This window comes from Artibeus jamaicensis, unplaced genomic scaffold, assembly GCF_021234435.1.
Source record: "Artibeus jamaicensis isolate MK-2021 breed Jamaican fruit bat unplaced genomic scaffold, CSHL_Jam_final contig_387, whole genome shotgun sequence".
Classification (NCBI taxonomy): Eukaryota; Metazoa; Chordata; class Mammalia; order Chiroptera; family Phyllostomidae; genus Artibeus; species Artibeus jamaicensis.
The window spans coordinates 16,616,075-16,642,013 of record NW_026521812.1 but is presented as its reverse complement, the minus strand read 5'-3'; the positions used below and the strand labels follow the sequence as shown (position 1 = coordinate 16,642,013).

The 25,939-nt window shown below is 36.2% G+C and overlaps 1 protein-coding gene and 1 pseudogene across 2 annotated transcripts; one reads left to right on the top strand and one right to left on the bottom strand.

Annotated features, from left to right (window-relative positions):
• Positions 1-9: 9 nt before the first annotated feature.
• ZUP1 (zinc finger containing ubiquitin peptidase 1) lies at positions 10-25,035 on the bottom strand. 2 transcript variants are annotated; one of them, XM_053664888.1, is made up of 11 exons: positions 24,890-25,035; positions 23,309-23,878; positions 19,663-19,773; positions 17,639-17,760; positions 14,428-14,596; positions 13,292-13,351; positions 11,540-11,728; positions 10,873-11,038; positions 6,953-7,104; positions 3,573-3,793; positions 10-133 (listed from the first exon to the last, which is right to left on the bottom strand). In XM_053664888.1, the coding sequence occupies exons 2-11, from the start codon at positions 23,862-23,864 to the stop codon at positions 86-88; spliced, it is 1,794 nt and encodes a 597-aa protein (XP_053520863.1). In that variant the 5' UTR covers positions 23,865-23,878; positions 24,890-25,035; the 3' UTR covers positions 10-85. The 2 variants fall into 2 exon arrangements, with proteins under 2 accessions (XP_053520863.1, XP_037014017.2); XM_037158122.2 differs by lacking the exon at positions 13,292-13,351.
• LOC128627357 (eukaryotic peptide chain release factor subunit 1-like) lies at positions 21,242-22,192 on the top strand (annotated as a pseudogene).
• Positions 25,036-25,939: the final 904 nt, after the last annotated feature.

Here is a 25,939-nt window from a genome sequence, read left to right as displayed (position 1 = left end):
ATTCACAGATTCGTAAGTTTTATTAAGGACTTTAATATTTGAATTTGCAAAATAAAATTCCACAATCACTGAAATGCTTAATTCTTCAAGGAATCTTCTCAGCTGTAAAGACTTGAGATGCTTGTCTCCTGGCCTTGAAAAGAAATTTAAAAAATCGTTACGAGAAATGAATTAATTAGAATACATATTATCATTCTAATATTAAAAAAAAAATCTGCAGTGATCAGAGGGGAGAGGAGAGAGGATAATGAGGGGAAAGGGTAAAGGGTTTACAGGATCAATTATCAAGGACATATGGACAATAACAAGGAGGGTGGAAATGGAGGAGGGAGGTGGGGAGGGTTTGGGTGGTGGGGAGGGGTGGGGGAAAAGGCAGAAAACCACTTGAACAATAAACAAACAAACAAACAAATAAATAAAGGTTCTAAGTTTATAGCATAACTGAGAAGAGTACAGAGAGCTGCTATTATTCCATACTGTATTATTAAACATGTTTCAAATGCTAAAAATAGAAAAATAAAATCACAATCTTTCATTTAAAAAAAGTAAAGCATATGAAATGAAATCTGGAATTTTTTCAAGATAATAAAAATTTCTTAAGTAAAATCACAATTCAAAATTTAACAAGAATAATATGTCTGACTTCAAGCTGTAAAAAAGTTAAATAAAATTTCAGAGAAAAACAAAACAGAAGTAAGGAGAACATCTCATTTTAAAAACGGAATAATGAGTCAAAAGTGAAAATGCTGGCTCACACTCACAGAAGAAAACAGAGAGAAGGGGAAACAGAGGGCTATGAATAGAGAAACTTGAAGAAATTATCTCACACATTATGGCCTTAACAGTGCCACTTAAAAACTTAAACATCAGTGCTATTTCTACAATTTGAGTTACAAATCAAGGCATATTATATACCAAACTAAAACAAAGTTAAATCAAGTTAAGAGTAGATGGGTCCCAAAAAGGAAACAGTGATGTAATTTACCTAGAACATATCAAAATGTGAAAAAGAATGAAAGAATATGGCTATTGAGTAGGTCTATATGTATTATTTGATTGAATTTCATTAGGAGGTACTTTTTAAAATAATTGCTCCAACATCCAGAACAGAATTTGGAATTGCTATTACAAAACATGTGTGTGGCAAAAATATGGTAATTTTAAGAGAGTTACCAGGATAAAATTTTTTGGAAAAACTAATTTACTCCTTGAGTAACACCCACATGATTATTAAAATATAATAAATCTAAGTCCAAATATGGACTTAGATAAAACATAAAATGCTGTTACATACATCTACATTTTAAGATACTTTATTTTTTTTTAATTTTTTTTTATTTAGTTACTTTTCAAGTACATTTTTTTTTATCTATTTCTCCCATCCCACCCCACCCCCCCGCCCCGTAACAGCAATCTTGTTCTGAAATTCCTACAATTTAAAATTGTAATTATTACTACAGAGAAAAAAGATGTTCTAAAAATGAGCTATAAAAACACAGATAAAAGTGAGAACATTATTTTGCCCATATTTGAAGCTGCATCTTCTTTTTAAAGCTGCATATTTCTAGCTGAAGATATAAATCAGTACATCAGTATTTGCTAAATTCCTGCAATGTATAAAGGACAGAGTAACTGTAAGGCAGGTGGTAAATAGAAAAAATTAAAACACAGCTTTTAAAGCAATATGCAAAAGAAATGTTAAGTTGGTTAAGATTTTCTTCATTTTTCAAAATATAATATCCTATCTTTTCAACAATACATTGTGAAATTGTTCACACAAAAGCTTAGAAGAAATAAAACTATGGGACTCTGTATCCTCACAGAAGAAGTAATACAGGGCAAGGCTCTATAAAGTGCCTGAACCGGACTCTGTTACTTAGTAGCTGTGTGGCTTTAGGAATGGAACAACTTCTCTGAGAATAGGCATGCTCATCTGTAAAACAAAAACGGTGACTACTTTACAGGGCCGTTGTGTTGATTAAATTAATTAATATATGTGAAGTGCTTAGGATAGCACCTAGTAAAAAGTATTATACAAACGTTACTTTTATTACTACAGTAAGTCCTCACTTAACATCATCTATGAATTCTGCGACTTTAAGTGAATGATGTATAACAAAACCAATTTTTACCATAGGCTAATTGATATAAACAAGGATTACGTTTCTATGGTATCTCATCAATGCTATTATAATAAAACAACATTGAGCCCTGGCTGGCGTAGCTCAGTGGATTGAGCGCGGGCCTGCGAATCAGAGTATCGCGGTTCGATTCCCAGTCAGGGCACATGCCTGGGTTGCAGGCCAGTTCCCAGCAGGGGACTCACGAGAGGCAACCACACATTGATGTTTCTCTCCCACTCTTTCTCCTTCCCTTCCCCTCTCTCTAAAAATAAATAAATAAAATATAAAAAAAAAATAAATAAAACAACATTGAACAAAACAATGTTACTCGAGGACCTGCTGTCTTACAGTTATAATCATAGTATTATCCCTTCTCTATCTGGCAGCACTGTACACTGTCAGCCAAGTTTTAATTCTTATGGCTGAAGATACAGCTACTCTCCATGACCCCTCCTCCCAAAAAAGAAGAGTACCGCATGTACATTTTTATTATTCTAACACTACCAAGGTCTCAGTTTCTACTTCATCTATGCTCTCAAAAGTTCTCTATATCCTGGTGAACAAACATCTTGGTACTGTATAATAATTGAAATTAACCTATAATTTTACCTAATCAAATTAATAATAGGGTAAAAAATGAATGTAATTTTGGTATTCAGGTCACTGTAAAAAAACTTAATTGAACAATCCTTGCCTTTATATCTCACACTGTGAACCTAAAAAGATTATTACAAACATTTTTAATCTTTTCCCTTATGATCTGGTTATTCTAAATGTTACTTTTTAGTCGTCTTCTCTCTTTAAAGAGAAACAAATCAATGTGAAGTACTCTGAGGGGACGTTTTTTTCTTTAAAATTCTGAGAACTATACATTTTCTAGATTTGGTATGCTACCACGTAACTTCTTTATACGAAGCGGAGGGCTTGCAATCCCTACATTTTTTTCTGTAATGTACCACTCATCACTTAACTACACTTATAAAGAGGTAACAGTATCGAAGGTAAATTCTAGAGCTGTGTGTATTCATTAAGCCCAAGTGCATAACACAGAGCCTCAGAAATCACATGAATCACACTTAATACACATTAACTGCAAGGTCAACATGAGCTAGGTTTTTCTGGATTACATTAGATTTTCTTACCCTATATCTTATATATGCTGGCATTTTTCATCACTCACCTGACATGAAAAATTAAAGTATTCATTACAAAATGAAGTATTTTATGAAGCTCTGAGAAAAGTATTTGAAAATAATTAGGTACCATTTGAAATTTAAAGATATCCATCAGCAAAATTAAATGACATAAAAACAAAATATCTTTGTCAACTTAATGATAAAGAATGTACTAGGAGATACAAAGGGATAATAATGTTGATTCTAACGAACAATTTTAAACTCTGGAGTTCAGCTTGTTTAAGCTTCACATAATAAATATTTAGATACTTACAATTTTCTCCTCTGCAGTAAGAACACCCTCTACTGCCACTATCTGGTATTGTTTATGCTTTAAATTTCCCACAAATTTCCGGAGTTGCCTGACACCGCCAGCCTCCATGTCTTGCTTTAGTAGTTTCTGCATTTCTCGAGAAGGACACCCAGGATCAAATATCAGTAGACATAATGTCCGGTTTTTTCTCTCTTCAATTCCAATAACTGTTCGACTATGACCTATCAAAAAGTAAAATAACAGCTATATATATGTGTAAGTCTGTGAAACTATTTATCCAGAGATAAATAACTATGTATACACATACTGTATACTCTCTGTGTATACAGTGTGTGCAGAAATGTGTTTAGAAAATAAACACAGTGAGTCCCACTGACATGGAGGCACCTGAGCTCTCCTGCTCCTCAGACGTAAGAGTTTTAGTTCTACTTCCTAATCGTCAGTTTTCCTTCGCTCAATTTTAGTTTTCTAAAGCTTTCATTACAAAAAATTCTCTACCATGTCATGCATGTTAGTTTTTCCTTTCTAATTCCTTGATCCTTTCAAGTATCTCAAATGAAAGGATTTGAAATTGACCTGTCATAAAACAAAACTCTAATGGTTCTAAAAGGTAAAAAGTAAATTTATATAAGGAGGGGAAAAAGTAGATGTACAGTCGTGAGCATGTGAAAACAGTTTGTTCTCGTATTATAATTTATCAATTATTATATTATTTTCCATGTGAACAACTGTAAATGTACATTTGCCCCATCCTGTATATATTGGGTTGGCCAAAAAGTTTGTTTTTTTTTTCCTATACAATGGCTCTAGCAGTGCTTAGTTGTCTCTAACTCCATTCGAAACAATTTTGTTAGGTTGTATTGTGACAGCTGTCGTATCAGCATGCATTTTAAAAAACTTATCAAAATTGGTAAATTTTTGTGTAGCCATTTTAATATTGAAGCTGGGACAAAATATGGAACATTTTCAGCATATTATGCTTTATTATTTCAAGAAAGGTAGAAACACACAAAAATTTGTGCAGTATATGGAGAAGGTGCTATGACTGATTGAACATGTCAAAGGTAGTGATTTCTCACTGGACGATGCTCCACTGTCGGGCAGAACAGCTGAAGGTGATAACAATCAAATCAAGACATTAACTAAGAACACTCAACGTTCTACCACAAGGGAGAGAGCTGGCATACTCAAGATATCCCAATCAATAAAGTTATTGAAGAAAATAAAAAATGTGTCTTTTACTTTATGGAAAAACTAAATTAATTTCTTGGCCAACCCAATATTTTGACTTTACTTTTGCTGAAATAAAAAGCCCAGTGACAATTTTACCCAAAACAAAGGGACATTCTACTCTCTTAGATAAATTCAATCTTCTGAGAAATATAAAATATGCTTTCAACTTTAAAACAAAAAGTTCTCATAACTCCCAATGCCCAATCAACCATCGATTTAAAAAGTACTTGGGTCCTGTTTTGTATGGGGCACGCTGTTATATGTGGAAAAAGATTTGTGAAGCGAAGGGAATTGGTGGTACTTAGTAGCAATGTATAGTTCTATAATAATTGGACATAACTCTTATGTAATGCTAGGCACAAATAATTTTCGGTGAAAAATATATGAACATTTAACATCCTGCAATGAATACGAATAGTAACTATATTTTACACATCAATGTTAGGCACAGAAAGGTTACATGACTTCCTCAGCTAGTAAGTCAAAACTGAGATTCAAAACCAGACAGCCTTGTGAAGCAATCCTCACCTTCACGTGTCTAAACACAGCCCAAAATGTCACGGAATATAACACTAAATACCCTGCTTCTGTAGAAAACCTACTGGAAGTCAAAAGACTTGGGCTTTAGAACTTATAAAACTAAGTTTTTACTCCTTTAGCCCAATTTAACTCAAATTTATATTCTCCTGGTAATCCCAAATTCTCCAGTGATTTTTGGCAAATGAGATATATTAAGATCATTTCATTCAGCATTATGATAGACAGGAAAATGGTTTCCCAAAGATGTCCACATCTTAATCCCTGAAACCTGTGAACATAGTATTTACAGGCAAAAGGAACTCTGCAGATATGGTTGAGACTATGAATCAGGAGATGTGGAGATTTTCATGGATTATCCTGATGGGCCAAATCTAATCACACGAACCCTTAAAAGTGGAGAGCTTTTTAGGGCTGTATCAGAAAAATGAAATGTGAAGACTCAGTGGCCATTACTAGCTTTGAAGATGGAGCAAGGGGCCATGAGACAAGGAATGTGGTGGCATCTGGAACCCGAGAACAGCCCTCAGCTGACAGTCAGCAAGGAAGAAGGATATCAGTCCTACAGCCACAAGGAACAGACTGCTGCCAACAACGGAATAGGCAGGAAGGGACTATCTCCTAGACCTTGAGAGGAAATTTCAGCCTGCTGACCTCTTAGTTTTAGTCTTGTTAGACCCAAAGCAGACTTCTAACCTAAAAAAGTGTAAGATAATAAATCTGTGTTGTTTTAAGCCACAAAGTTTGTGGTGATTTGTTATGTTATCAATAGAAAACTAATACAAGCATCTGGAGCGAACATTTATAAGTGTCTACATGACTTCTCCTTTTAGGGACTAGGAAAGTCGGCTAACTCTTTTGCCTTAATTAAAGAATATTAAAGAGCATCACTTTATGTCCAGAGTGTATCATCCTGTTGCATGTCTCAGGTAATGACACACACACTGGACACACCTACACAGGTACTACAAGTGCTGCCAGCTCAATGCTCGAATTTCAATATGGAGGGCTCAACCTTTACAACATACGTTCCTAAATGATGAAATGCCCAGCATTTACTTTTCCTTATTCCTGTCAATCCAGATCCTCCGTTCCAAAAACTTTATCACATATGCACCTGCCAGGCACTACTACGGGCAGTAAGTGATACGGGAACAAACAAAACAAATTCCTGCTGTCGTGGAGCTTAAATTACAGTAGGAAGAAATACTTGATAAACAAGATAAATAAGTATATATTATGCTATATATATTTTTTAAAAAGCTGCGATAGAACTAGTGGAAGGAGGTTAGGATAATGAGATGAGATTTTAAATGAGGTGGTTAGGGAAGGCCTCACTGAAGTGACATATGGGTGAAGATGGGGGGTGGGGGATGAATAAACAATAAAGGAAGTGAACCAGGCAGCCCTGAAGATACAGGGATATCATCTTTCATTACCCAGAAATGAACTGTAATGAAAATATAACTATGAAAATCAGACAGACTATTGTCAAAATACTGCCCTCTCCTTTATTATCAAAATTGTAACCTGTCCTAAAGGAAAAGCCAACTCGTCCTATAAAGAGATAGTCTTATAAACTACACTTATTACCTATGAGATTTACTAACCTTGATGCTGAAGATAGATAGGAGGTTTAGATGTACAAACTACTTTTGGACCCCCTTCCCTCTCTGAAGAATAATAGTTCAATATCCATTCAAATAAACGAGGGTGTGTACCCAAAGGACCAGTTGACTTGTGAAAATCCACAATACGGCACCTACAAAAAGAGGACAAAATAGATTATTTAGAAAATATTTTTTAAATTATTTTCATCAGTGGAGTTATCAAATGGAAAAAATTTTTAGTTTAGAACTAATTCTATCTTATCTTCCTAAGAAGAAAAAATATACAAATTTATTATTTACATAGAGAACTATCATTTTATATGAGGGAATAATTATTTAAATAACTTAATAAGGTTAATGACTGATCTAAAAGTTACAAAGATTTTCTGACATAAAATCTCTATGAGTAGTAAATAAGAATCATATTTTATCTTTAAAAGTCATCAATGTACAACTTGAGACATAGCTTTTACTCTAATGCCTCTGAACCTGATAATCAATTAGAAGCAGAATTCTAATTTTAATTCAACAGCCATTCATTCTATCAAAATATATCCTGAATATTTTTCCTGTCAGCTCTCCAAAATTCTAATAATAAATGAGAAAAGAATACCTGTAAAAATCACAGAAAAACCTGGATGTACCCCTATCTATATGTCTGTCTGTCTATCATCTTCTATTTGTCACCAGACTCTGGAGGTGGTATTGTTTTCTTGAAAGGAAGTCAACCTCAAATAAACAAAATCATTTTAACCAGAAACACTGTTTATATTCTTCAACAACTATTTTAAAAAGGTCAGGTACAAACAAAAGCAATTAAAACCTTTATTTTTTCACTTTAAAATATAGCACATATATCCTGTCCTTATCTCTCTTGGCAACAAAATCTTCAAATACACCCAAACTGGAATGGTTGTTAATCTTGAACTAGTAAATTTACTGCTGATAACTTTCAAACTGCTTACTACTGAGTTTTAAATGTTGAAATGAAGTTTTGTATGACTGTTAAAAGGTAGAAACAACCATACAAAGAAAAGGTAGAGACAGTGCTCGGGTTAGCAGTTGACTGCATACTGATATTTAGAATGCGAACAGTAACCAATTCACTAGTGCAAAAGGAAGACATGTAAGTAACTAGTAAAGAAATTCAGGGTTTAGTAATAAAAGGGCTTTCTTAAAAGGAACGCTAAAGTATTTCAGGTACCAAGAATAGAAGCTGGATATATCAGATATTTTAGATGGAAATTTAAATTTTCCTTTCCTTAAAACTTATTTAAAAACATGATATAGGATATGTAATATAAATGTGTAAACTTATTGGCAAAGAGAAAAAAAGGAAGAAAGAAATTTAGAGGGCATAAAAATAGTTCCTTCAATTTAAGTAATTCAAGAAAGTTATTATACACATTCGTTTTTTTATTTAAAATTTTAAAAATAGCTCCACCTCTAAATCTAATCAATTGATATGGTACAAATGGTGTACAACACTGGCTAAATTACCTGGAAACAAACATAAAAGAAAATACAGATTCAGGATGCTTAGGGCAAACTTTCCTTTCAAGATGCTCCCACAAGTGTATATCTTTGCACCCTCTTGAGAGTCCAACAACATAATAATGAAGGAAAAAGAGATTTAAACACCCAGAGACAAGGAGAATGAGGACAGATAAGAAACTGCCACACAATTCTAAAAAATGGAAAACTGCATTAAACTGAATGTAAAGACACAAAGACAATTGTCTTAAAACCCCAGAGAGGCTGAAAGGTTAGAGGCACAAGATATTGGGGAAAGTAGCAATGGGAATAAAAATTGGAGATTAATTGTAAATTTGCATAAAGAAGGCAAATCACTCCTCACCCCCCTCATTCCTTCTACCCCCCACCACGCACACAAAGGCAGGAGCTGTCGCAGCACAGTGGAGAACTCTTCTTTGAATGGCTTCTGAGAAAAGATCTCCCTCTGTACGGGTATTTGAGAATTGCCCAACCAAACAGCAAGTTTCCACCTAAGACTCCTTAAACAAAGTCTGCTGATCTGCAAGCTCCCTGCAATCCTACAGGACCTCCAAGCAGCTTTTCAGAACCTCATTCCTCACTCTAGGAATAGACAATTAAGGATTTAGAAAAGTTAGAATGCCTTCAAAATGGAAAAAGACTAAAATGAATAGATATGAAAACAAATTAACATGGAGGAAACAGAAAAATGCAAGAAATAGAAAGATGCAAAATGTTGGAAAAAACCTGTGCAATCATAAAAAAATGTGATGCTATAAAATTGAGCCTTAGAATTAAATACATGATTGCTAAAGCAAACATTTCAATAGAGTAGCTGGGAGGTAGAGCTGAGTGAATCTAGACAGAGTAAAACAGAAAGGAAATATAAAAATGAGACACGACCAATCAAATTACGACAGTTAAACTGGTAGCTGTTACTCCATTCCAGTCATAATTCCAAGCACTTTACTGCCTCATTTAATTATCACTATAACTCTGTGAAGCAGTTACTCTTTATGTATTCTTTTGTCAGCGGTGGGACTGGGATAGAAATACTCTGTCAACAAGGTAAATAAGGGTTAAGTCCCAGAGCAGGTAGATTGGAAAGCCTGTAGCATTTACAGGCAGTCTGACTCCAAAGTCCAGCTTTTAAACACTAGACTGAGATCTTACAACTCACCATTTCAGACTCGGAAGGAAAAACAAATGCTCAACACAATATATCAAAGCCCCAGAGTGAAATGTCATATTAGCAGGACTAAAAAAAAAGATGCAATAAACTTCCAAAGAAAATAAATAGATTATATATTTAGGAGTGAAAATCATGTGGCATCTTTTCTTTTCAAAAAAACTTACGTGTTTCTCTTTTTAAAGGCTTTTATTTATTTTTAGAGAGAGGGGAAAGGAAGGGAGGGAAAAAAAGAGAGAAACATCAATGTGTGGCTGCTTCTCACGTGGCCCCCACTGGGGACCTGGCCTGTAACCCAGGCATGTGCCCTGACTGGGAATTGAACCAGTGACCCTTTGGTTCACAGCCTGTGCTCAATCCACTGAGCTATATCAGCCAGGGCTTATCTTTTCAATAATACTAGTTGCTAGAAGTCAACAGAGTAAAAACTTAATATGATCTGAAAATAATTTTGAATTTAGAATAATATAATATCATTTAAGTACTAGGGACTAGGCACTTTTTTTTTTAGAAAGTTGATGAAGGAAGTGTTTAAGCAAAAGAGAGTAATCCTAAAAGAGAAAGACATGGAATTTAGGAAAAACCCGTCTCCAGTCTCCAATTCAAGAAAAAAGTAACGAAGTGCTGCATATCGGCCATGGAGAGGACCTAGGCGTGAAATAACCCAGACCGGAGCAAAGAGGACGGATGGCTACTCCTTCACCCCTCCACGGAGGGGTCCAGGAGTGGGCATGCCGAATGCTCGGAAAAACTTAAGACCACGATGTAGTGAAACAGTAAACAGGAAAAGGAAAGGCAATTTTTAACTCAAGGGACAAACGCTAAAACCTTCAGGAAAGAAAATGAAATCAGTGATGACTAATGTTTAAACAGTCATAATGTAAACTCAATGAACACTGAGATTCAACCATGTTAGAAGGATTGTGAGTGAACAAGAGGGAGATATAAGGGGAACGCAGCAGTGTCTAAAACTGATAAACCAAAAAAAATAAATAAAGCCATGAAACCATGTTATTTAAAAACAATGGAAGTGACAGCTGCCTCTAAGAAACGGGACTTGATAAGAGAGAGGAACATGAAATAGGGAATGAATTGCTGGTTTTCATTATAAACTTTTTAGTGCTACTTAAATTTTATTTTGTAACTACCACTTTGATAGAAAAACAAACACACAAAAAGGAGCAATAAACCCTGCCAGATATGACAGTAACAGTAACCTGGCTTTTTAGGTACATACTTTACCCTTAGGGAGGTCAGAAGGGTATATATTTCACACGCTCCGATCCAGGCCTTCGTTCCCTGTAACTTGTTATTGAGTTGAGAGGCACCCTGAGGATCGAAACCTTCCCTCCACGCATCTTCAATCATAGACTGAATTTTTGGAATACAAGGAATTGACATACCTAAAACCATACAAGCAAACATGTTACATGACAGGTGCTAAAGTGCTGAATAGTATCATTTAGCAATATACCATTTATTCTAGGGGAATCAACAAAACAGTTTTTAAGATGATTGTTGCCCGACATCTTCTTCTCTTTTTCAAAAAGACTTTATTTATTCATTTTCAGAGAGAGGAAAAAGTGGTTGCCTCTCACGCATCTCCTAGTGGGGGTGCCCACAGCCCAGGCATGTGCCCTGACCGGGAATGGAAACAGTGACCCTTTGGTTCGTTGTTTGAGTGGCAGGCCGGCACTCAATCCACGGAGCCACACCAGCCAGGGCTGACATCTTCTATTGTACCAGCTTCTCTTCCTCCAATCAGAATTCAGGATTTTAATGTCAATATCCCCCCAAAGACTTCTTTATTAAAGTTATTGATTGTGCCCACTATATATACGAATTCATTCTATATTATATGTACTTCCTCAGATGACAACGTCAAAGTATTGCCCTTCACATACCTTTCAGGCAATCATCATAAGCATCATTTTGTAACAATGATGACAGGAGCATCTGGAAATTCCTGTAACCGCAACCCCAGCCTTTGTCACCAAAAGATGAATGAAAGTGATCCAACACTGTAGAAAGCCACACACGCCTCACATCTGGGGCAGCATTCTGATAATACCTATAAAGTGCTTCAACAATTCCTAAAGTAGGAAAGAGATTTGGAAGATTTAGAAGAATTAGTTACCTTCCTATGGCTGTCTAACATAGTTCTAATATTAAACTGTCCCTCAAGCACCACACCTAAACCCTGTCAATTCCATCTCGTCCTTTTTTTTCCCTGTAAATTTTAGAGAGAGGAGAAGAGAAAAAAAGAGAAAGAAACATCAATGTGAGAGGAAAACAATGATTGGCTATCTTCCATATGTACCCTGACTGGGAACTGAACTTGCAACCCAAGCACATGCCCTTAGTGGGAATCAAACCAGCAACCTTTTGGTTTGCAGGACAATGCCCAACTAATTGAGCCACACTGGCTGGGTCTTCTTTATCTTTTTAGTGATAGAACCTCAGTTCATGTCCTGCTTTGCCATTAAATCAATCACTTCTAAATTTCAAGGCAGCTCATCAAAAGGGCATATTATATGATAGTGCTGTGTTCTATAATCTTTTACTTTTATACTATTTTAAATTATATATAAAAAAGTGGTTCCAGAGTAACTTTAAAACAAGTGCACAGCCCTGGCTGGTGTGGCTCAGTGGAATGAGTGTTAGCCTGTGAACCAAAAGCTTGCTGGTTCGATTCCCAGACAGGGCACATGCCCATGCTGTGGGCTAGGTAACCAGCTGGGGCTGTGTGAGAGGCAATAGATCGATATATCTCTCACACATTGATGTTTCTCTCCCTCTTTCTCCCTTCCTTCCCCTGTCTCTAAAAGTAAGTAAATAAAATCTTAAGATATATGCATAAATGGAAATGAAAGAATGACACAAATTAAAAACAAATGGAAGGTGGAATATTTCCCCCCTGTCCACCCCAGTGGAATCATGTTACCCATTTTCCCGGATCTGCTTTTCCCCAGAGAAACTTCTTATGTGAAGACCCTTAGCAAAGGGCACATGGAGAAAGTGCTCCATACTTACTAAGTTGGTGCTGAGAAATATGAGCAGTAAGAAATTTAAGAATTGCTACAAATAAGGGGAAAATATTTGATCCATACCTTCTCTTTGTCTCACACACATATGTGCAAATAAATTCCAAGTGGATTAAAGCCAAAATAGAAAAATAAAAGTATGAATATTTAAAGAAAATGAAAAGAAATATATATTTATGATCTAAAAGATGGGGAGTTTCTTAAACAAGAGACTTGAGATACAAATAATGGGAAAGATTGAGAAATCTTATGTTCAAATTTAAAACTCTGCATGAGACATCATATGTAAAAATACTAAAAATGGTGTCTTATGAGCCAGTGATTCTACTTCTGGATATATATCTGAAGAAATGCAAAACACGAATTCAAAAGAATATATGCGACCCAAGTGTCCATCACTGGATAAGTAGATAAAAAAGCTGTGGTATGTATATGCAATGGAGTATTACTTGGCCCTATAAAAAAATGGAATCCAACCACTTGCTAGAGCATGGATGGGCCTACAGGGCACTATGTTACAATGAAGTACATCAGTCAGAGAAAGAGAGATACCATATGATTTCCCTTGTACGTGGAATCTAAAGAGCAAAACAAATTAACAAATAAACTTGCCAGACTCAGAGATACAGAGAACAGACTGATGACAGCCAGGTTGATGACAGACTGATGAGGCTGGGGGATGGGTGAAAAAAAGGGAAGAGATTAAGAAGTCCAAATTGGTAGTTACAGAACAGTCACAGGGATATAAAGTACAGCATAGGGAATACAGTCAATAATATTGTAATAACTGTGTATGGTACCAGGTGGGAACTGGAAATATCAGGGGGACCACTCTGTAAAGGATGATTAGCTTACCACTATGCTGTACACTTGAAACTAATACAAAGTAATACTGACTATAAACTGTAATTGAACGTTAAAATGAAAAAATACATACCATATACAAAATTTAAAGACAAAAAAATTACAGACTTGAAGAAAATATTTATACGTCATAAAATCAGCAAAGATTTAGAATCCTGAATACTAAAAGGAGTCCCACAAATTAATACGAAAAACAATCCAATAGAAAAAGGACAAATGAATGGAATAGGTTATTTACTAAAGCAACTCCTGCCTCAGGAGTAATCAAGGAAATGCAACGATACAGTTGCTCAGCACAGCTGTGCTCTTCCAAGTGTGCTGAGCAATGCAGCAGCCATTACCTACGTGGGGCTACTGAGCGCTGGAAACGCAGCCTGGCCCTGGGCGTGCTGTGCCCAAGACAAAATACACGCTGGATTCTGACGGATGCACAAAGACTGCAAAGTACCTCGTTAACAGTTTTTAATGTTGCTTACATATTAAAATACTATTAGGAACCGAATGGACTTAAAGTATTAAATTAATTTTTCGGTCCTTTTTACTTTTTCTAATGTTAACTACTGAAAACTTAAAATTATATTTGTGGCCCACTTATATTTGTATTAGATGGCATTTATCTAGAACATAAGAAGCACTTAATAAAAACTGTTTTAAATGGTTAATTTTCAAATACGAAGTAAATTTACACAATATAAAAGTGAATTACTATAAAAACAAGTTTAGAAGTTTTGAAACAACGCATCTTAAAAAATATTTGAACACAGTCAAACCTAAGACTATATAAATGTGGATTATGAAAATTAGGCAAACTTCCAGTAACTTCGATTATTATTTCAGTAATATAGATAATATTCAAACCATGGCTTTGGTGTGTAAGTACTCACCAGAAGTTCTTGTTTTTCCATCATCAATACCAACAGCTAGTGATTCCATCATGTCGGCTTTCCGCCTGTGAAATTCAGATGGGGGCATTCTTCCCCTGTTCACTTCTCTCTCCATACTTTGGAGTTGCTGTTGCTTGTACCCTCCAGAATTGTCTAAACCATATTGTCTCTATTGAACATAAAAACAAATAACTTAATTTTCATGTCCCTTTATGTCTACATTTGTGGAAGGAGACTTATCACAGTTTTATTTATCTGAAAATACATTTTGAAACATTCTGGTTTACAGACTTTTATAAAAGTCAACTTCAAGATTTTTGTGAAAAATAGTCACGCACACACACACAATCCCTGCGTTAGTAACAGCCTTTTTCTAGAAACAACTATCATGGCAAGAGACTTGCTTTTCTTGTAGTAGGGAAAGTAGACAATCCTGTCTTCCTACTAGAACTGCAAAAGGCAGATGAATTCTGAACATACTGCTGATTTTTTCAAGGAAACCTGTCAGTACTTGATATTGGGTTCCCAGGTGAGCCTAAAAAAACCTACTTAATTCATAATTCATTCAGGCATTCATTCTACATAATGGATGAACTGTTTTGGCACACTGAACAGAGAATCTCAAATATGTATAAAACAGCCTTCTTCAAAAGAGTGTCTGAGATCTATACAACTAACTTGCAAAGTTACATAATAAAATTAAATTCACTTTAATATTGGAAACTTTTTGTATTCATAATGTTCAAAATTACATTAGGCAAGAAGACTTGGTAAAAGCCAAATATTTTGCAAGTAAATGAATTAGCAATGTGAAGAATAGCTTAAATTAGATATTTCGAAGTAAGAATTAAGTTACACTGTTCCTTAGGCCCTGATCCACTGAAACCCGCAGAGCAGAGAGACAGCGGAACAAGGGATGTTCAGGGCTCTGCCCTGCCTCAGTGCCTAGACAGACCAAGTCGTGTAGCAAGGGGCCAGGATACATTCCCACTATCTTCCCTGAAAACTGAACAGCGCTTCCAGGAGGTGCCCCAGGGTTTCCACTGTCCCAATTGCACCAGAGGCCCCTCTGGGGGCAGGTGGAGAAGGTACTGGCAGTCCCCTTGGGTCATTAAATGAACCACTCCTGGGCTGTGAGTGGATGCAAAGCTAGCACAACAGAACAGTAGGGACCAGCCAAGCCTGCAGGGGACAGCCACAAACTGTGGATCACTCACAGTCTCCAACAGGATGCCTGGGGCCAGACTAGGACATCATCTGACATTCCCAGGGGCAGATCCAGACAGAGAAGAGAGCAGTAAATACTGGATTCTAGGGGGATGAATTCCACTGCGGTCTTCTTCAGTATTTGCGTTATTCTCTCTCCTGCACAGCTTAACATTCATTTCTTTTCCTTTAAGTTTGTGCCTATTATTTAACTAGTTTTTTAATTTTAGTTTATTTCAAATCTCATAGTTTGCTCCTCCCTTCTCTTACTCATTTTACCTTCTTTATTCCTCTTATTTTTATTTTAAATTTTATTTTTTCTCTGGCTACCACTTGTTTCTATTGTACACTCTTACAATTTCTCCCCACTCCAGCCTCTCAAAACCATTTTTCCTGTCATTACTTATCTCACATTCTTCACTGTTTTTAAAATATCAGTATTCTCTCTCCACCTTTATCAGTCTTCGTTGGTTGGTTGTTGATATGGTGGTTGTTGCATTTCTTCCATTTTATTCCTAGATCTTCACTATTTTTGTATTTCAAATCTCAAATTTTAAAACTCAAAAAATTTCAAATACATGGAGATTGAATAACATGCTATTAAAGAATGAATGGTATACAATGAGATCAAGGAAGAAATCAAAAAGTATCTTGAAATAAATGAAAATGAACACACAACAGCCCCAAACCTATAGGACACAATGAAGGCAGTCCTGAGAGGGGAGTTCATAGCAACGCAGGCCTACATTAATTAAAAAAGAAAAATCTGAAATAAACAACCTAACCCTACATCTATAAGAACTAGAGGAATGACCACCAACAGAACCCAGAGCAAGTAGAAGGAAAGAAATAATCAAGATCAGAGCAGAATTAAATGACATAGAGACTACAAAAACAATGTAAAGGATCAATATATCCAGGAGCTGGTCCTTTGAAAAAGTAAACAAAATTGATAAACTTTTAACTAGACTCATCAAAAAAAAGGAAGAACCCAAATAAATAAAGTCAGAAATGAAACAGTACATGTTACAACCAATGCCACAGAAGTATGAAGGTTTATAAAAAATTACTATGAACAACTATGTGCCAAGAAATTGGACAAACAGGGCAAAATGGACAAACTTCTAGAAACGTACAATCTTCCAAAACTGAACCAAGAAGCAGCAGAAAGCCTGCCTAGGCTGGTAACACCTGGTGAAATTGAAGCCGTACTCAAAAACTCCCGGTACACAAAAGCCCTGGACAGGATGGCTTCACTGGTGAATTTTACCAAAGATTTAAAGAAGAACACAGTAGTGTTATTTACAATAGCCAAGTGCTGGGAGAAACCTACGTGCCCATCAGTGAATGGGTGGATCAAAAAACTGTGGAACATTTACGTAATGGAATACTATGCAGCAAAAAGAAAGAACTCTTACCCTTCGTGACTGCATGGCTCGAACTGGAGAACTAATGCTAAGTGAACTAAGCCAGGTGATGAAAGACAAATACTGTATGATCTCATCTATAAAAGGAACCTAATGAACAAAACAAACAAGCAAAATAGATCCAGAGGCATGGAAATAAGGAACAGACTGACTGCAACCAGAGGGGAGGGGGATAACAATGGAAAGAAGGGGAAGTGACTAGTCAAGGGACATGTATGAATGACCTGTGGACAATTAGAGTGAGGAATGACAATGGGAGAAGGGGGTGGGCTGGGCAGAGGACAGGAAAGGGGGAAAAACTGGGACAACTGTAATAGGACAATAAAATACTTAATAAAAAAATAAAATAATTTCTTCATGGAGTAGTTGTAAGGATTTTGGGATTTAAACATGAAGTGCTTACCCCAGTACATGACCAGAATGAGTACTTACAAATGGTGCCTGTTATGAAATATAAAATATTGACTATGAGTTAAAAATATTTAGTATAATAACTAGGACAAAATACGCTGAAGTCCTGACAGCACAAGTGAAAATTAAGAATTCTACCAGTATTATAACAGCTACAATCGACGTACCTGCAGCTTCCGAAATTCGTCCCTTTCTTGTATTGATTCTTCAGATCTCCTCTTCTGGTCTTCTTCTTGTTGCAGGTGGTGAGCCAGTTCCAGATCTCTAGAACACTGGACTCTCTCCATGCCTGGTTGACATTTTCAGTGTTTAGAATAACTCATCAAAGTTGAAGTCAAAGCTTATCTATTAGGTGCCTATATTTATATATATATTTAAATGGAGTAAATGCAATCACTTTGCCATTTGTACATGTCTGTGATGTCACAAAAACAGTATGTACAAATCTAGCAGAACTTAATCTATAGGGGTATAAACTCCATTTAAATCACTAGTATTCACTGAGTGTCTAGGTTGTGACAAGGACTTCTCATTAATTACCTCATTTGGATTCATTAATTATCCCATTGGTTTCTGGCCAGTATCTTATCTTCTCCACCTTCCAATGTGGTGGTTTATGTATTTGAATATTCCTTCTTTCCTTTCAAATCTCTCAGCTTCCACTACACCTTCCTATTTGGTTCCCACATCTATTGTTGGAGATATGCAATTCGCAACTGATTTTTAGTGTACTTCTGAGGCTACCTGCAGTGATATATTCAGACCGTATCTTTGTCTCATTATTTACTATGGGCTCCCAGAATAATTTATGTACCCAGAGAAAACCTACCATAACAAAGTATGAATGATAAGATATTAAGCTTCACAGGGTTATTCTTCTACAGTAGTTGGTAAAGAACAACAGAGTAGAAAACTGTTCTGCCCTGGCTGGTGTGGCTCAGTGGATTGAGCACTGGCCTGTGAACCAGTAGGTCACTGGTTCAATTCCCAGTCAGAGCACATGCCTGCACTGTGGGCCAGGTCCTCAGTTTGGGAGTGTGTGATGTTTCTCCCCTTCTTTTTCTCCCTCCCTTTCTCTGAAATATAAATAAAATCTTTAAAAAACATTGTTCCACCTTTGCTATAGTACTCATCTTGGGATTCATTTGAGTGAAGTTTAAGTGAGCAGGTAATGCCGTCTGCCCACAGAGACAGCTGAGTGGTGGGTACTAGGATCACTGGTGCTGGACACTAAAGGCCCTGCATTAACAGGTGGTATCTACGTACCTAAGAAACTGAAATCTGCCCTGGCTGGTGTGGCTCAGTGGACTGAGTGCAGGCCTGTGAACCACACGACAGCAGGTTTGATTCCCAGTCTAGGGCACATGCCTGGGTTGTGGGCCAGGTTCCCAGTAGGGGGTGCGTGAGAGGCAACCACACACTGATGTTTCTCAAACTATCTCCTTCCCTTCCCCTCTTTAAAAATAAATAAAGTAAAATCTTTAAAAAAGAAAAAGAAACTAAAATCCATTAGAACACAATTGGTTTCTCTGAGGGTCTACTTTATATTTCATTTCAGTGGGACTGTGCAACTCACATAAGATTTTTCAGCTTCAAAGTCACCGTAGTGATTATTTAAATACATTAAAAAATAGGAGACAGAGGAAAACTTTTTGTAGAGTTGCATATAAAACTAATAAGTAGTAATGTAAGAAACTGGGCTAGCAGCTGGAAAGGCACTTGAAAAACCTTTGCGTCACACAGTTCACCTTCTTTTTAAAAATTATAAATGCCACATGGCAGCTTCCTTCCCAGTTTACCAACAATTCTGGCTGACAAAATGCTAAATTTGGTTACTTCTAGGTGCTCAAAAAACGACCTCAACTCACAAATCCAACAGATTAAAAAAAAATGCACACTATTTCTTTGCCTTCTGAATATTGTTGCTCCAGGGCAAAACTCGGGATGCACACTTCTGTTCCATCTTTCGGTCACAACAGTTTATCCTTCACAATTTCTCTGCAAAAAAACTTCTTCTAAAAAGGTGGAACTAAAAAAAGAAAAGGTGGAACTATATTCGCATTATTTAAAGGGACAGATTAACTTTTAACCAGTGTGCTTCCCCCTCTACATCACTAATCTAAAAGTTAGATGTGTCCTAGGAAGTGGAAATTAAATAATGACATTCTTATTTTAAAACACATACACATACCTTGTCTAAAGTTGCTTTCTTCCAAATGCAAGTCAACATGTTCCTGGAGAATATGGTAATTTGTACAGATGAGCCCACACATAGGACAGTCATACAGTGGCTGGTCACAGTCTGTATTAGAGATAATTCAATTGGTTTTATTTTTAAGAGGCCTAGATTTTCACCCCGAGTCAAAGAGTGTTTTGGTTTCATGCCAGAAAATTTCTACAACCTGAAAAGTTGAGTGTTTCAATGCGCCTCCTGTCTGACGGTTTGAAGCCACAGTTTAGGTGACAGACATTTACGGACACGCTCCAGCACACTCTTTGCCTACTTCCATCTTCTTTATTTTTTACCAGCACATAAGAGATTTTTCTGGTTTGTAAGTTTAAATACAAATAAATAAAATATCTATTTTCCCATTAAAAAACAAAGAAAAAAGAAAAGATTTTCCTCAGACACTTAAAAATTTAAAAACAAAAAGGAAAAATTGGATGCAGCACATGTATTCTCAATTTAGGAAAGAACTTGGAAATATTTAGTTATATTATCTGTATGATAATAATAAAGCTGCAGAGAGTACTCAGATAAGGGAAAACACTAAAATATTCTTCTTTTAGTTTTGAGATATAATTGACACATAGCAGTCAGTACATACTGTATTTTTCGGACTATAAGACGCACCCTTCCCCCAAACTTGGGAGGAATAACAGTTGTTAATGCTACTGTTGAGTTCTGTTTACATTTACATTGGTGAAATATTATGTTATTTATGTTATTAAATATTTTTACCACATTTTTTGCTTCAAAAATTTTCCCCCTACTTTCCTCCTCTAAAACCTAGGTGCGTCTTATGTTCTGAAAAATACGGTAAGTTTAAGGTGTGCAGAATAATGACTTGACTTACACATATTGTGAAATGATTACTACAATAAGTTCAATTAGTGTCCATCATATCATATAGAAATAAGAAAAATAATGTTTTTTCCCCATTGTGATGAGAACTTTTAGAGTTTACTCTCTTAGCAACTTTTAAACATACCATATAGCAGTGTTAGTTATAGTCAGCACATTGTACATTACAACCTCAAAACTTACTCATCCTATAACTGAAAGTTTGTACTTTTGGCCACCTATATTCAATTTCCTCACCACTCACCCTTGCCTCTGGTAATCACAAATTGAATCTTTTTATCTGAGTCTTTTTATTTTTTTGATTCCACATATAAGTGAGATTGTGTGGTATTTGTTTTTTTACATCTAACTTATTTCACTTAGTACAATGCCATCAAGGTCCATCCATATAAACACAAAAGGCAGGATTTCCTTAGTTTTATGGTTAATATTCGACTGTATATATGTACAACATCTACTATTCACTAACCTCATTAAACAAATAAAAGTTCTTTGTAGTTGGATTTAAAGCTATTTTTCTACTTCCAGAGTCCAGATGGAAGATGAGCATAATCACAATCCTTTCTTACCACTATAATAAAAAAAAATATCAGCGACAAACGTAAGATCTATACCCAAAACAAGAAAAGTAGAAAGGAAAATTAAGATGTAGGGGCCAGTCTAGAAAATGGACTTCATGGACTAAATGCTCATCATTCTCCAAGTAAGCGGTGAGATACAGAATTCAAGCATTCGGCATCAAGCTAGGAATTTGGATTCTCCTACCTAGCTGGGAGCAGGAAATCAAAGAGTTGGATCCATCAACCAGCACTGAAGGTAGGTAGTACAGTGTGTCCAGGACAGAAGCAGGGGTACCTCTCAATACCGAGGTACCAAGACTGGGCACCAAAGAGGAACTCAGATACACACAGCGAAAGCCTGAGTAATACATACATTAAGGTTTGGTTTGGAAGTGGAATAACTACATTCAGAAATTAGTTCAGACTGCTGCATAGCTGTTTATTTCTGTACACAAAATGAATGTGACTAGTCTCATTTTAGCTGGATCAGCTGACTTTAAAACTGAACTAAATCATTCTGATATGTTTGATCAGAGGTTGCAATCAAGTCTTAAAAATGAGTTGATATATTCTACAGTGGTGAAAATGAAAAATAAGGTAGTGAGCTACCCACTGATATCCTCTCCAAGGTGAAATTTATTCAAAAGAAGAATGAATTAAACAATACCTTGGTAAGAACTCTGACACAGACAAGTACTGTTTTGGAGATGAAGATATGCTACAGGTTTTAGAAGTAAAAGCTGTAGAGATTCTAACAGTTTATGAAAATCTGGATAAAAAGAGATACATTTCTCATTGCCAAGGCACATAAGGGGGGAAACTTCTTAATCTAAATGTAGAACAAGACGAGTATACATTTTATTTCACAGGAAGGACAGAAATATGAGCTAACTGAGAACATGCTACTGTTGGAATGGTCTGCTAACCACTATAAAAAAATTTGGAGCCCTGAAATTTCACAACAAGCATCTCAGTGTGTGAAAGGCTTTATATGAATTTGAGTTATCATGCAGTACCAAGTAGATTTCCAGGGAATGGAATACCAAGAAGGAAACGTAATTTTTTTTTTACTTTGATGAATACCAGGTAGTTTTCACGAGGTCTGCAAAACGTGCTTCACCCTCCAGCATCCAACCCAGGGAGCACATCCCTTGTGGAAGCCACACAGATCCCTGCCTTACAACTGGAATATTTCCAGAATTTAATACGCAAGGATTGGATGCTGAAAAGAAGACAAAACCATTCCTAACCCTACATTTTGGTTTGTTGTGGTGTTAGCATAGCAGCCTACAACTAAGTTCTTAAACACCACTTTGGATTAATTTAAAAAAAAATCCAGTTTCTGCTTTTATTTGATGGCAAAATTGGCCACTCTTGCATTTTATGGGGAGAAAAAAGATATTTTTTAACCTTCATGCATACCAGTGAAAATACATTTGGTGCTGTAAATCTGAATGCTAACAATTAAAATCATTAAGTGAAAGAATTTCTAGAGATAAAACACCCACAAAAGCATTTGATGGGCTCATTAGTAGGCTGGATATGGCTAAAGAAAGTTTGAACTTGAGGATATCACTAGAGGTATTTCCCAAACTGAAAAGAGAAAAGAAACCAAAAAAAAAAAAAGGAAAAAAAGAACTAAATATCTGAAGAACTCTTAAAAATCAATAGGAAAAACAACAACCAGATTAAAATATGGGCCAAGGACCTCCATACACAACTCACCAAAGATATACAGGTAAGGTGAAAAAAAGCATATGAAAAGATGTTTATCATATATACTAGGAAATTGCAAATTAAAACACACACATTAGAATGGCCAAAATCTGGAATACTGAAAACAGCAGATGTTCGCAAGAAATGAAATCATAGTGTCCTTTCATCATAATAGAATCAAACTAGAACTCAATAAACTCAATAACAAAAAATCACAGTCCGAGACTGCCCAGCTGCCACTGGGCTGTTTTATTTCTCCTCAGGAAGTTAATACAACTACTCTCGGTGTAGCTGAAACATTTAGTGTTGGCATCCAAATTCTTTTCCACTATTGTATTTTTATATTGCAAAAACTGCAAAGAATATACACTGATTTTTAAAACACAGTAGTAACCTGATTTATAAACCAACTTTTAGGACACCACATGTTAAACACAGACTAGTGTTACTTATTATATAATATGAGAATACTTTACCTTCCACTGCAGTGTCCAAAAAACTGGCATGCTCTGTCTTCACATGAGTTTCCATATCTTGAGTACAATCTGCTGTTTTCCCACAGAATGGACATTCGGGCGGACTATACATTGTGTCATAAACTGACCCTTTTACCTGGGATAGGTCACATTGTTTTTCCTTACTTTTCAGTTTTCTAGGTTCAGTCAAGTTCTCTGAATAAAAGGTTTTATGTTTTAAAGTACCGTCCTCAGGCAGGCTTTGAGCTGAAATTTTTGGATTAGACGCACAAGCTGAAGGCATACTTGAATTAACGTCCATTCTGCACTGTTGGGTGTTATCCTTTCTGTTACCAGAAGTCCCATGTTGCATTTCATTGATCTTCTCAAAGTTTCTTTCTAGTTCGTTTTGCTCGAAATGAGCAGTTTCAATATGAAAACACACTTCATCATAATTTACACCTGACAACTTGCAAAATGGGCAAATAACTTCATTTTCCATGTGAACAATCAGGAGATGAGACTTCATGTCCAGGTGTGAGGTTACTGTTTCACCACAAATATCACAAGACAACATGGTATATCATGTAGCTATAAGAGAACACAATATTATTTTAAGTTACAAAGTAAGAGTTGAAGAAAAAGAAAATACATTTTATAAAATGACTTGGAACAATGAAATACACCCAAAATGTGATTATTTAGATGAATACATTTTCCATGTACTTAACTATTCCTGAAATGTACAAACTTAATAAATCTCAACCAAAATTGCCCTGCTGTTTCAATTTTATGATTTTAATAAAACAAATGCAATAATGAAAATTAAAATGATTTTTCAAATACTTCTAAAAGTGTGATTTGAGGCAGAGAAAAGTAGCATTTATAAAATCGTCCAGATAAATCAGAGAAAACAAAGAAGCCTTATCAACTGATACATCTAAATACAGAAACTTATAAAGTTGTTAACAATGAGGAGGATAAATACATCTTAACAATAGCAGTAACCAGTTGAAGAGCTTTATGTATATCAACTAATTTAGGTCTAATTCTACATGGAGTACATCCTAGCTTAGGTGTGACACTGCAGCTAGAAAATGGTTAACCGACGAGCTAACCCAGTAAGAGTCTGTACTCTAACCTGAAGAACAGAAGCTGAGTGAGCTCAGGAGAAAAGAGCACACTGACTCCAGAGTCCAGAGAACTGGATTATAATCTCAGGTTTCAGAATTTTAGGTAAAACATCTCACCTCTTTGATGTTCGGTCTATAAAATGAATTGTAAGAAATCAGCAGTCACTTTTGAGCTTTGTGGACTAATAAAGTACTAGCTATAGACAAAAGGTGATTTTGCTAAGAAATAATTTTTAAAAAAGCAGTCACGTCACAACCTTCCTACTACAGTCCATCATTCAGCTAAGCGTTAGTTTTAAAATAAACAGAAAAAAGATAAGAAAACTATTCCCATCCTTCAAATAAATTTAGTTTTTATAAGAACTCCCTACGCTGTCTTTATTTTTCTCATTTTCCTTCAGACAAGTGAAAACAGTCGCTGGATTTAGAAGGAAATTCCTCCATAGCTCCAATGGAAAGAACGTCATACCCAGAGATGCCAACGCGGCCGCAGGGCCCTGGGCTGGGCTTCTTCTTTGGTCCCGCCGCTGAAACCGTCTGGCCGCCTGCAAGGGGAGTGAGTCTGCGGCCTCGATGACCCTTCCCGGCTTGAAAGATGAAGGCTTTCGCAGTTAACCGAGAAAAGAACCAGCGACTACAAAAGCAGAAGACTTGAGTCTCCAGTATCACTTCAAAAACGCTTTTCCTCCAGTCCCAGGAACGGAAGGACTCCCAGCATCCGCCTCCACGCGGGGTTGTAGTGCATTCTGGAAGTCGTAGTCATTTTTCCATCCTCCTATCAGGGCTCGGATCCCTAACCCTCTGGGAGAGACTAGAATCTGACGTTTCTCTGAATGAAAGTGCGGGTCCTAGAGTGTCACCGGAGCCCAAGGCATCCACTGTCTAGGACCCGAGTAGCACTCGGATTGTATTATCAATTAAGGCATTCTACTGCTACTAGGTGTCACACTGCAAACTGAGCTCTGCAGGTGGAGGGTGACTAAGACAGCTTCTTGTCTCAAGGTTACAAGATCATACGTACCTTATTTCTATGGTTCAGCTCTTATTTCACTCAAATATTTAATGAGTGTCTATTGGAAAAGCATTCTTCTTGGAAGTGGAGCTGCAGCGGTAATCAAAATACACAGAACTCAGGCCAAAATACACAAAATTACACTCTGAGGTCGAGAGAAAATGAACAAATAAACTGATCATGATAAGTACCATGAAGGAAATAAAACTGGGCTATTTATAGAAAGGACAAATGTAGTTAACAGAAGTCTTTCTGAGGTGGTGAGTGTGCTTATAAACAAACTTTGCACCAACAGGAGGAAGAGTATGCCAGGCACAGAAAATAAAAAGAACAAAGCCTTTAAGACTACAACAGAAAGAACACTTTATGACCTGTGAGTAACATTCTAGAAGTGGTTAAACGTGAAGTCAGAGTTGCAGACAGGGGCCATATAAGGTAGGGCTTGGTAGAAAACTATTGGCATATTTAAATAGGAGGGTAGCATGATCTGACGGTGTACTATATATA